The sequence below is a fragment of the Gordionus sp. m RMFG-2023 genome, chromosome 1 (assembly GCF_954871325.1).
Source record: "Gordionus sp. m RMFG-2023 chromosome 1, tfGorSpeb1-WG-v2, whole genome shotgun sequence".
Taxonomy (NCBI): Eukaryota; Metazoa; Nematomorpha; class Gordioida; order Chordodea; family Parachordodidae; genus Gordionus; species Gordionus sp. m RMFG-2023.
The window spans coordinates 75,310,619-75,324,685 of record NC_088775.1 but is presented as its reverse complement, the minus strand read 5'-3'; the positions used below and the strand labels follow the sequence as shown (position 1 = coordinate 75,324,685).

Sequence of the window (14,067 nt, the reverse complement as noted above, 5' to 3'; positions counted from 1 at the left end):
TAGATTTAATATTAAAAGATATATATTTCTTAATATAACATAATTTTCATGTTTTTTGAGAAAAAAAAATGGCTTTATTAATTTCATTTGTTTAATACTAAATTTTCTTTAACATAAATAGTAACAATATATGATTTATTTAATCACTTTACAAAAAAAAAAGTTTAAAGAAACTATTAAATTTGTTAGTAATAAGGATTGGTTGGTAGCGATATATTATATAATATAATGTCGAAATTCGAAATCTATCAATTAATTCTTTACTATAGAGACGATTATTAAATTAAAAAAAATTCGTCTTGCCATAATATATTCCAATATTTTTTAACTGAAAGTAAGTGGGGGAAATTTAGGATTAAATCACCAACGATCTTAAAATATTGAACGTAAAGAACAAAAATTACCAATATTTTTGGTTAATCCCAAAAAAGGACGCATTTTTAACAAAAAGGACGCATTTTTAACAAAAAGGACGCATTTTTAACAAAAAGGACGCATTTTTAACAAAAAATGCTATCAAAAGAAAATGACTTAACCAATTTCAATGAAATTTAAAAATAACAAAGTTTCTTACAAGAAATATATATCATTGAGATCGGTTAGGCCATTTGGCCGATCAATATATTTAAAATATGAGTAATAAAAAATCAACTTTATAAAATTATTCCATTTTTTTCGACTACGCCTTCCATTTTCTTGAATAACCTTTTAGATGACTTATCCTTTGTTTAATAATTGATGAATATAATCTTCTGATACGAAAGGCCAAATATCCCGAATCATTTGTTGCAGTAAGTCTAGAAACTGAAATGACTCTCTGATCCATGCCAGCTACCTAAATTTCTTTCATGCAAGGGTAATATAATAGATGGAGATGAGAATTTGGTGGCCATTCTAAATTGAGTAAATTATTACCCTTGGCATATTGTCTTATATAACAAATATCAAGTTTGACCCGCACAAATATGTTAGTTCACGAAAATGCTTAACATAAACGTTGGCGTTTACTTTTAAACATTAAAAAAAATCAATTTTACTAGACAACATAAATTTAAAAGAAAATGGAGATTATATATAGTAAAGTTGTAATAGATTAATGTTGCTCTTACATTAGGTCTCATCTAAAACTTGTTTAAAAATTTCAAAATTTTAAACACTTTCAAAAGTTCCAAAACTTTAGGGAAACTTAATGACAAAATTTTTAAAATTTCACAAATATGTTTTGGCCATTTCTATTTAAAGAACACCTAATTTCGTTTTTTTCAATTAATTTATGAAAGTTTTAAATTACATTTTTATGTTTTGGATACAGCCTTAATGAAATATCAAGTTTAAAAATAGCTAAAACCTAAAGTAATCAAATTTTAGAGATTTTATATATTTAGGCTATGTCCTAAACATCAAAAAGCTTAATTCAAAAACTTCCAAAACTTTATTGAAATACAGATAAAAAGGCTTTTTTATAATAGAAAAAAAGAATGGCCAAAACGTTGAAATTATTTATAAAGAATGCATCGTTTTTTTTTGTAAAAATTTTTGGTTTAATTATATTGTTATAGTTGCCAATAAAAATCTAGTAATAATTCTTGTGTGTTATTATTTTATATCTATGATTTTTGCTAAAGACTCTGCTACCTCCACGGTTAATACCAAAGCCAATGAAAAATCCATCGTCCTCAGTAAGGACTTCACCATGATGTTTGATCAAAACCTCTGAACTACAATCTATCCTATTCATCTCCTTCCATGCCACAACATACTACAAAATACAAAATGTCAAGAAAGGTTATTCCTATATGCTGATGAGACCTAAACCGGCCATAATAAAAATTATAATGATCTAAACACCACGTATTCAATATTTAATTAGGTTTACATCTTGAAGAGTTGACAAGATTATTTTCCCTATTATGACTGAGGTATCCCTGAACGAAGCTTTCGTCACATCCCAATTGTCACACATTTTTACATGTGTATTTATCTGTATAAAGCTTCATCTGACGGTCATTGATTATTAACAAATAAAATATGAATATTATCAGGCACATGATCTAATTTGCTTGGCCAACTAGCCGGTATTCAAACCAAACTGGGCCGTGAAAATCTCTACCTCAGATAATCCACAATTTTTTCCTCATATTATTTAGATAAATCGACCACACTAAACCCTTTTAGTGTTAAAGGGCCTTGTATTTTTAATGATTAATCAAAAATAGTTTTGAAAAAGAAGCTTATTATTAATTTGAAAGCTATTTTCGTTTAAAAAAAGGTAAATATTTTTAAATTAATACATCTTATCATATGTTATAATTTAAAAAAATGGAGCTTAAAAGAACAGATAACTTTATCTCTCCTTGGAAAATTTTTAAAAATTATTTTTTGGAATATTTATCATATAATCATTATTTAATATTGTTTATCTTTTTTTTGGTGAGAGTAGTAAATTAATTTCAAATTAAAATTTATCAGTGTCCTGAATTGCAAGGCTTGGCCCAAATTTGTAAAAAAAACTTTCGACTAAGCCCGGATTATTTTTCAAAATATTTTGGCCCGGGTTTTAAATTATCAAACTCGGTTTGATCCGGGTTTATTTTTAAAAAAAATTTTCAGACCCGACCCAGGGTTATTTAAAAAATTTTTTTAATGCCCACGTTTATAAAAAACAATCTCAGTTTAGATTTTAAAAAATATAGTACTGAAATTGGGTATGTTAGTATAAAAATTTATAATTTCACATAAAAATAATGATAATTAGTTGAATAATTTGTAAAATATTTTACCTTTATTTTATAAACTTGTTAACATTTATAACGATCCATAAAATGGTTATGAAATAAAAATTAGGAAATATGAGAAGTGGATGAATGTGATATACTATTCTACGATGCAACAATTTTTAACTATATTTTATTTATTTATTATTTTCAATTTTTATATACAATTTAAATAATAGTCGTCTATATATATAGCCCTATTCGACTAGGGTAATTCAAAAAAAAATTTTCAGCCAGACCCGGGTTTATTTATAATTTTCCTGACCCGTATATACGGGTCGGGCCGGTTTATTATTATAAAAAATTGATAAAAATAATAATTTATAAAGGAGAAAATGTTATTATAATAGGATGTCTATCAATTAGCTATAAATATCAGGCGCGTACGCATCGGGGGAAGGGCAGGTGGACAAATCCCCCTCCCCCCTAAGCCAAAAAATGCAAATACCGGATTATATCTTTCAAAAATATTATTGTTAATATTAATTTATATTTGTCAATATTTGTTCCTATCTCATATATATATTTAATCTACTAAGTTATTTTATCAATTAATTTCGATTTCAAGTTTTCCTTGGCGTAATTTACCTATTATTTTCAAATTTTAGTGGTGTATTATTTATCTAAATTTCTAGTCAAATAATAATTATCACTGAAACTCCTTGTCCAACAGAGAGAAAGAAATTGCAAGCTTGTCCAACGAGATCGAGTCTCCGCCATCAAGCAGTAACAGCTTTTATGGAGTTAGAAGAGCCGATTATTAATGCTATTACTGAAATATCATAATGGCTTGAAAGAAATATTTCCTCAGAAGCAAGAAAATTATTGGATTCAATACTTATTCCAAATTTTTTTTCTCATTAGAATGTATTATTTAATTATACAACTATTTTATGTAATATTTTTTAAAAACATGACATTGACTTGATTAAGAAGATGAGAATAGCGGAGAGCATTTTATTAGAGCTCAAGGAAATTAGAGCTAATGTTGATGAAGAATTTCTATTTTATATGTTATTGTTGAGTCAAAAGCAGAGCTATACGTGTTTAATATTTGTATCCCTATCGTCAAAACATTAATATAGGATCAGTAGAAGAGTATTATAAAACAAATGTCCCCTCTCTTAGATACATTTATAACCCAAATAAATGAATGGTTTTTAATTCATCATGCAGCACTTACAAATCAGCAGATATTACTTCCACAAAAGCCTTTCCAACCTTTTTCAGGTGGTGATAGAAAAAAAAAATATTTGTTAGATTATTATCATGAAGATGTTAAAATATCTTATTATGCCTTATTATCTGAATAACTATGATTAAAAGATTAACTATGGTTGATACAGTCCCAAAAAATGCTATAAATGCTTTGCATTATTTCAAACACATTTTAGATTATATTCCCAATGTATTAAAATGGTTATATATATTAGCAACTCTTCCCATTAATAAACTAATGAGAGAACATTTTTTTTAAGAAGAATAACAGAGCCCTGCAGAGGTACCACTTGCAGGGCACGGCCCAGATTTTTTTTTAAAAAAAATTTGGGCCCAGCCCGGGTATGTTTAAAAAATTAAAATAGGGTCCGGCTCGGTGCCGGGCCAACAAGTCTCTGAAAAACATACCTATGAAATACAACTTCTGAAAGTAGATTGAATGATTTGTATCTTTTGAATATTCATAGGCATTTAACGCCAAGCAAGGATAAATAATTGAAAAATTAGCTCAAAACATACAATACAATTATTCCTAAGAAACTTTTGTGTATTAATTTATATTTCCAACATTCAAATTTTTTATACTTTATATATTTTAAAGGCCCAAAAAATTCAAATTTCAATTTTGGGTTATTTAAGTGATTTATATCGTGGTTATATTCACTTTATATTTTATAATTCACATTAATTTTATAGTTTTTCAATGCCGGTTTATATATATAATTTTTTTGTAATTTACATTAATTTAAAATTGTGTATTAGAAAAGTTATTAGTCCTAATAAATTTATGCTTAGTGTTTTTAATTAACAATAATATTTCTTAAAAATTTTTATTACCCCCCCCCCCCCCCAGATTAAATTCCAGCGTACGCGCCTGATAAATATAATTTTACTTGTTCTGATGAGCAGTTGTATGTTCAAAAATATGGAACGGCCGATTTCGAGTTGCATTTTCTGGTAAATGCAAAACCCCTTAGAGAAGATATTTTCCCTCTAGATTTTTGTTTCTAATATGCGAATACCTCAAGTGCATTTTTCACGGAATGAAGTTAACATAAGGTACATTTTAACTGTTACTAATGACCGATACCATGATTATTAAGCTTTATAAATTGAAAAAATATTTTTTCAGTCTATATTAAGCTACATTTTTATTTAAAAAATATTCATGTATAAATTTCTAAACAGATAATAAAAAAAGGTAAGAATTGCTCTTTAACTTTTTTATTTGATTTTACATAAATTAATTTTCATAAATTAATTGATAAATTTATGTTTTTTTGTATTTTCTAAATATATATTCTCGTAAATGCAAAAGAAATCACCAATATTATTGTCTATGTAGATGATTTGCGGAAATGGGAAATACCCAACCCGAGTAAGTACATTTAAACAAATTCAGAGATACGCCTACTATTGCGGAAAGCTCATAAAATTAGGAATGGTTAAATAAAATATTAAAAGCTGAATTTATACATTTTGTATCAACATTCAAACAAAATGTAGCTAATGTTATGATCATTTTTTTGTCAAATTTTATTCCGAATCAAAATTAAATGAATATTGAAATTATAGGTTTATGTGAGTTAATGAAGTTATATTTTGGTTATATTTATTTTTAATAGATTGGAATATAAAATGACAATAATCGCTTGTAATTGGAATTTTGACCTTAATTTAATTCGGCCCTGGGTACACTTACATCTTAGAATAATGTCATTTATTTACATTCAGAAATGTTTTATTTTATATAATAAGATCTAACTTTGTTATATTATTTGACATGAAGATAACTAAACTGAAATATATTAATTAGTATTAAAATAATTATAATCATTGTATATTCATGAAATATATATATATATATATATAATTAAAATATTTTAAAATTATATAAGATTTAAAAGTTTTCTAAGAGCCCGACATGAATTTGTTAAACTTTTACTACATATTATTTATTCATTTCAAATAAAAAAATATAAGATAGCTATCCAAAAAATAGTTATACTTGTTTAAATTTAATTTAACTATTCGGAACATTTATTATAACCTAATAACCTGTATATAAATTATTATGCCGAAATAAAAAAATTTGCTATAACATGGGGTTTGATCTTACGACCTTGAAAAAGGATCTCTAATTTTGGCCCACTATACGCTAATCGGCATCTAAATTAATTAAACTTAGGTTTATACAAGCAAAAATTTGAATCGATTGTTGTTTCTGACATCCTTTTTAGATTTATTTTTATTTTTTTTAAACTAAAAAATTAAGGTCATCTTACAAATATTATTATAGCACTATTTATATAAATTAGTGTGCCTTTAGCCCGATCCTCGTTTAAAGCAAGGTTTGTTTTTCTAAATTATAGAACGTAATTAAAAAAATTATCTGTTATAATAATATTTAAAAATGTTGAAATTGGCTGCATTGTGTGCGATTTTTTACTTTGCCTTTTTGCAAAAGTCCGAAGCTAAAGGTAAAAAAAATAGCAATATTGATATATTTTTTAAAATTTTATTTTGTATAAGATTAGGTTTTTAGAAGTTTTCGTTTTTACATAACTACTCAAAGTTTAACCTCGTAAAAATCTTCATAATGCTCTCTTATTAAAATGATTTAAATTTAAGTGGTTTATTGTTTGAAAACAACGTTCATAAAATGTATCTGATTAAAAAAAGATTTTTGTTAATATATAAATTTTAGTACACGGTTTACTTTTAACATTAATTAAAACTAGAGGCATGGGAATCTTAATAAAGTAATAAATTTTCATAAAAATAGCTAATTTCTGAGTAAAAAAAATGGAAATTAAAAGATGAATAAACAGAGTTTGTTTCAAATTTATTCCTAAAGAGCACAAATATGGTTCAGTCACCACAGAGCTATTAACTCTATAATCTTGAGCATCAACCAAATCTTCTGGAACCCGTTAGGGAAATACCAGATGGGCTCACAAACATTCCTTGATTTAGAGGAAACACTATTTGAGTTTCATTTGTGTCTCCCAGTTTTCCTTTAATCCAAATGTCAAAAATTAGAAAGTACCACGACTTTTCAGATTTTTACTTTATCCCAATAAATATTTCTATCAATGTGCACATAAGCCTCCTGAGGCCATCATTTTTTTAAGATTTTAGGTTAAATTTTTATATCAAATTAATAGGGTTCAGGAATCCCTTTTAAAATGTTGCGCCGACGGCTTTGGTTAGGGTTTGTAAATTTTTGTTGAGGTAACTACCATGGTTCCCTAGGATGTCAATAAGGGCCTCTTTGCTTTTTCCTCCCCTTCTTATAAGATTTTTTTAAAAATTTGAATATAGTTTTCATACTTGTCATCTTTTATATACATGTTTATTTCACTTTTATTTTAATATTACATAATATATTATGTTATTTATAACATATTTTATAAAATTTAATAAATAAAATTTTTACCGATAAAAAAAAGGAAAAATATAATAACCATGTAATCTTACTAGGGTGACTATCAACTTGCTGAAATAGACATGTATCATGGATCTGCAATTTTATTTTATCATGATAAAATATTATTCATTTTCACAAAAATAATCGTTATCAGATGCATCTTTGTAATTAAAAAATTAAGCTTATATTATATGTTCATCATTTTTTAATTTTGTATTATCAATATGAGGACTAATATTAATAACAACATGAAAATCGTATTGAGGCACATTTAAAAACGGCTAACATTATTCTGTTTCATATTTTTGAGCATTCTTTCTATTTGTAACTTTAAATCTTCTATGCTCTAAAATGGTAGCGTAAGAGAAAGTTAGTAGCTTAACTTAACATAATTAATTCTCTGATTCATTTATATAATGGGTACAATACAAATTAAGGGTTTAACCGGCCCAAAAACAAAGGAACTTTTTCCAGTGCAAAGGGCTTTAACAACAGCACAAAACGATGTATTCATATTTTATATTTTATTTGGTGTTAAACGAAGGTTCTCCTTACATCAGTTATAACGAAACGTGCAATATAACTAGACCAGGATTTTACAACATTAAGAATATCCCATTCCACGGGCAAGTCCGTAAATTTAGGTTTTTAAAATAAATACTATATTATAAATGTCCATGACCTACAATTCGCACCCAATTTATGCAAATTTAATTAAGTGACAAACAGAATTAGAAGCTAATTTTAAATATATTATTTAAAAAATCAATTTTGGGTTAGGGTTAAGTAAATTATATATTTTAATTATATATAGAGCCTATTTATAATTTTTTTTTAAAAATTGTCTTTGGGTGGTATGAAACTATAGTTGTGGGTGGGTCATTATATGACAATTATAAATTCATTGCAAAACGATATTTTTTCCAAAATATTTTAAATAATTTTATAAAACTTTAATCAAACTAATCTAATCAAGTTTCTTTTTTATTTTATTATTTTCAATAAGTCTCAAATTCCTTACATTATTTCTTTGTAAATTTTATTTGTAGAGAAAGTGATATATTGGTATTATAAATGTGTGGCCGAGATATAAAAGTTTTTTTTCTCTAATTTTTTTTAAAGAAACTATCAGAAACGAATATTATGTAGATGCAAATTGCAAAGCAATTTAATAAGTTTGAATAATTAATAGCGTTGCAAGTCAAAGGCAAAAATTTGTTCCACACGCCTAAATGATAAAGGATTTCAAGTGATTAAAAATCGGATGTGAAGACATTACCTGGCTAGAAAATTACAATTAGGGATAATTTTTGAAGTATAGATCATTTTTGCAAAAGCCATAAATCCAGATTTTACATTTGTTGAATTAACTTAACCCCAGTTCAAGCTGAAAAATTATCAAATATTATTTTATATTTTAGAAAATATATACCAAGGTCTTATTTATTCTAGATTAAATTAACATTAGCTTTGAATTCTTTATTTTTGGAGAAATTGTATCTTTTAAGAGGTAAATCCTGTTAAATCAATTTTTTCTTTACTGTAATATAGGATATGAATGACGGGTAAAATTATATCAGCATTATATACCGTTAAATGTATTATAAATAATAATCTTAAACAGCTGATTTCACTATGTTACTCTTAGAAAATGGATGAGTTTCGGTTGCTTTTAGGTTTGTAAATTTAGATTCCTAAATTTCAATCAGGTTTAAAAATTATTATATTTTAAAAAAAAATTGATCAGTATTGTATTGGTCTCTATTTCTACTATATCCAATATCAACTTTTTAAATTATTTTCTAGCTATTAATTGGTTTGGACTTGGTTGGGCTTAAAATTTTAAAAAAATTGGTCGAGGCTTAAATGTTGAAATAAAATTTGGTAACGATAGTTTAATAGGTTTTTCCCACATGCGCATTAGATTAAATTTTAAGAATATAATGAACAAATATTTTTGCTAAAAGACTACTTTTTATTCTAATGCTTATAATTGCTTGTTTATTTATATATATTCATAATAACAAATTTAAAATTTTATTCTTTAGTATTCAATATAATTATTTTATTTGAATATATATATAAATAACAATAATTTTTCCTGTACACTAAGATTAACAAGTTTTTTAAATTAGTCTATCCCCTGTTCTTGGAATGCTATTTTATAAGCTTCTCCATTATCTTTCAATGGTCTGTGTGTGTATTGATGGGTGGGTCAGATCTTGTCACAAAATTTTCCAAATGATTGACCATGTAATGATCACAATTACACATATTCAATAAAATATGGCTATATAATATAAAATATAGTGCAATTAAACTTCTATTAGCCTTTCCAGCTACCTGTCATGATTGTATAATCTTCATGGAAATGTTTTTTTAATTCCCTAATAATGTCTATCTATCTATCCCGAGAGACAACTGCCTCAAAGAAACTTTGTTTTCTGCAGATTCCTCCAAAATTCCATATAGCTCTACTCGATAGAACTCTATCTCTATTATATCTTCTCCTAAATAGATGTGTCTCATCTATTTCTATAATTTCTCCTGGTCCACCAAGCTTAGAACTCTATCTCTATTATATCTTCGCCTAAATAGATGTGTCTCATCTATTTCTATAATTTCTCCTGGTCCACCAAGCTTATATACCATTTGTCTTCAAAAGCTTTTCCAAAAAGAAGGAAAAAAATAATGAAATTTATTTCATTTAAGATGATTAAATGATTTTTAATATACCATTTTGTTATAGTAGCTTGAGATAAGCTCAGCATAGGCTAGATATGCATTCTACTTTTGTTTATCTAGTTAAATATTATATCCTTAGTCTAATTAATTGATGGATTTTTATTTTAACGTTCAAATATTATTCTTAAATATTTGTAATTCATATATATAAATAAATCAAGCCATGATAAAAAGAGAATTTTTAAAAAATTTTTTTTTCAGAATGTAAAAATTGGCGAAGCGGGTAAAAATTCTCCAATAAAATTCTTATAATTTAATCTACTGCGTGTGGGGAAAGCTTATTAAACCATCGCCATACCTAAAATTGATATATTTTAAAATTTATGTAAGAAAGGCGCCAATATAGAATGATTAAAATCTTAATTGTGTTTAGTGTATAAATGTGAAACTGAGGAAAAAAATTAATTTCCAGATTTAAATAAATTCAGGCCGGGTGGATAAATAGCTTTTTGAGACAAATAAAAAAAAATCGTTTGGTATCGGACCGGACTTGACAAATATTTTTAAAAAGATTTTGGGCCATGCTCGAAAAATTAGGTCAGATGCATATCACTACTGTGAATTACAAATGGTACTTACTCATAGATCTCATTTTGATAAAAAATATATAATATCAATGATATAATATTATTATTATTCGAATATATTAATCTAATAAAATTTATATAAAATATCCATATATATAAAAAATATTTATTAAGAAAAAAGATATTAAAAACTATTATATAAAAAAAGGTAAAATAAAATCAGTAAGAGAGATAAATTATGAATTTGATCTCATAATAATTGCTATATCGTTGGACAACAACCAAATCCTTGATATTAAGTAAAATCGCTCATCTGGCTACAAAGGGTTTGGAGTTGCGAGTGGGTTATATATCTATAACTAATAGAGATGGAATAATTGGGAAGTTGTTAAAAGAGACTTTTTAAATATATCGGTATGCAGATAGATGGCCGAAAACAGTATCTAAATATATTTTCTGATACATGGTTAAAAATCATTCTAGATATCGATATGATTTTTTAAGATACATTTTTTTAAAATTATAATCATGTATAAGGTTTAAATAATGTCAAATTGAGAATCTATCTTTAAAATTCAAATTGTGAGGTGAATCAAACATTTTTTTTACTCAATTTGATATTTTATTTATATTAAATATAAAATTAAACTAATTATAAATTCGCATTGTTAGTTTAATTAATAACTCATTCTTAAAGCTTTTATCGCGGAGGCATCTCTATTTATCCGTCACACATAGTTAGCCATGTTAATAAGTTTTTCAACAGGTACGCTGTAAGGTTGTTTAGTGTTATACCTTATGAGTAACATCCTTTGAATTTAGTGAAATCAAGAGCGCGACACTCTTTTAAACATATTTATTCAAAGTTTCTATCCTTATCTTCCATATCATCTTTGGAGGGTGTTAAAAAAATATGATAATATATCTTTCAATTTTATTGCCTATTTCCTCTTTAGTAATAAGAAATTTGGAAGTTCCAACTAATCACTATGTCACACTATCACTAATATTAATCGACTATAAAAAAAAGACTACATTATTCTTACCATTTATCATATTTTCGTCATACACTTTTTTCTATAAAAAATAAAGTATTTTCAATAAAAAAGGAAAATTGTATCAAAATGAATCTATTAAATATATCTATAAATAGATATCAAATCGATACGGCTAAAATTTATCCTTTAATAAAATGTATCTATATAAAATACATATACACCATTTTTTCTATCTAAAAAGTCTAGCAACTCTACTAAATTGTTTTTTATTTCGCTAAAAATATATATATATATATATTGATTGTGAATGAAATAGTTTGCAATTGGTAACTGAATATTATTGGAAGATATTCACAGGCTCTAAGTAAAAAAAATTACGGCCTACCCCGAATATTTCTATTTTGGACCTTTGTCATTGTAATAAAAAAATACTTATTAATTAAATCTATTCTATTTATATAAGAATAATTAATGTTGACCAATCTTTATATACTACTAATTAATTTTAAGTTTGAATAAATCTCTTTTTTAAATAAAAATTTTTTATATTGTACTATATAATGAATTAACTATGAATGAAATATTAAAAAATAAAACCTGACTTGAAAGAGACCTACGCTAAATTTTAATTGAATTCCCCTGGTAAATATGAATAATGATTAAAAAAAATGACCGATAAAATCTTCAGCTCGTTAATACATTTTGAAAGAACATAAGCTGATGATAATAAACTTGATGTAAAACATTCATTCAAACGTGTCTATGTCAACAATTTTGAATTATTTAACTTGCCGATTTACATAAAAATATATTGAACAACTAGTTTTCGATAATTTAAGAGTTAAAATAGTCACCATATATTACTAAATATCATATTCGACTAAGGGATCTACCAATTGTTAAACGTGAAGATGGCAGCATATACATTTCCTATGGATCTGATTTTAAAATAAAAAGTATGGAGGAAAGGAATGTGGCTGATATTTTTTGCCTCAAAAAATTTAGCTCTCTCAACAAAGCCAATTATGTTTTAAATTATACCATAACCATGAATAATCCAGAGGTTAAAATATTTAAAATTTTAAATTTATAATTGCTTTTACTACTACCTTTCTGATACTTTTATTTCTTCTTTTCTTTTCTCTCCTCTCCTCTCCTCTCACCCCTCCCCTCCTATCCTCTCCTATCATTCTCTCATTCTCTTCACTATTCTCTTTCTCCATCTCCTACGCCTTCTTCTCTTTCTTTCTCCTTCTCTGTTTAAAATTAGAAAATAAGATCATTCATATTTTTCTCACTTAGATCCGGATAAGTATGGTGGCTAAAGAATACAATCCTCAAGAATCTAGCAATATCTTGATGATGAATATGATACATGGTGGAATCCGGATAAAATCATTTTATGGTGTCAAAGAAGTAATTCATGAATAAGTGAATAATTACCATTGATTGGTAGTTACCATTATAATAAAAACTTTTTTTGCAATCTTAGGGTAAATATATATCCTAGCGGATCTCTTTTTTAAATTAAGGGTGTCACATTTAGGTGGTTTATCATAGTGAAAAGGGATATTATTCTTTTAAAATAATATATTCGAAAAATATCAAAATATAATTTTTTGGGATAGCCATAGGGACTCAATTTTTAAGATGAGCCATAGCTACATATAGCGTTCTACCTTAATTGTGATCTTCATACCATATAAAATATATAATAAAGATGAATATAACTCAATATTTGGATCGTTTGGTGGTCGACACATTAAAACATGATAACTCAACCACCCATCAAGTATACATAAACACCTTCGTAACAACATTAGATCTTGAACTAACAATAAAAGTCCTAGATATGGCTGGATTTAGAAAAAACAAAATTTTGATCAGCAAGAAAATCAATTCTTGCCAATAGATTTGTTATACATATATATTCAACTCTATTATCACAATTCTATTATTTTCTCAGGTCTTAATTTATTTTATAATTTCTTTATATTTTAGATGATATTATACCTATAGACTTTAAATTATAACTTGGTATTGATATCGAACTGATTTTTCCCTATATGCTTTAATTATCATATTAATTATCTTGATATACGATATCTAAAAAATTTAATAATTATATTAATTGTGTTAAAATACGATATCTTAAATGGGTTAATAGATTACACTTACATATAAATGTATGGCATAATATACTCTGTCTATAAAATATGATACAAAGAATGATAAAATGCTCATTTGAGTTGTATAATGTACTCTTTAATTTTTACCTCCCATTTTTATTTTAAGGCCACTTCCAAATCTGATTTATTGCAATTTTTTCTACTAAACAAGTTTTTTTTCAAATGTAAAAATAGGATTTAGAATTT

At 25.9% G+C, this 14,067-nt stretch overlaps 1 protein-coding gene across 1 annotated transcript; it reads left to right on the top strand.

Moving 5' to 3' along the window:
- The first annotated feature begins 6,424 nt into the window (after positions 1–6,424).
- LOC135922676 (uncharacterized) lies at positions 6,425–13,654 on the top strand. The gene is made up of 5 exons (XM_065457108.1): positions 6,425–6,472; positions 7,967–8,066; positions 12,578–12,755; positions 12,995–13,108; positions 13,413–13,654. The coding sequence occupies exons 3-5, from the start codon at positions 12,651–12,653 to the stop codon at positions 13,602–13,604; spliced, it is 411 nt and encodes a 136-aa protein (XP_065313180.1). The 5' UTR covers positions 6,425–6,472; positions 7,967–8,066; positions 12,578–12,650; the 3' UTR covers positions 13,605–13,654.
- The last annotated feature ends 413 nt before the right edge of the window (positions 13,655–14,067 follow it).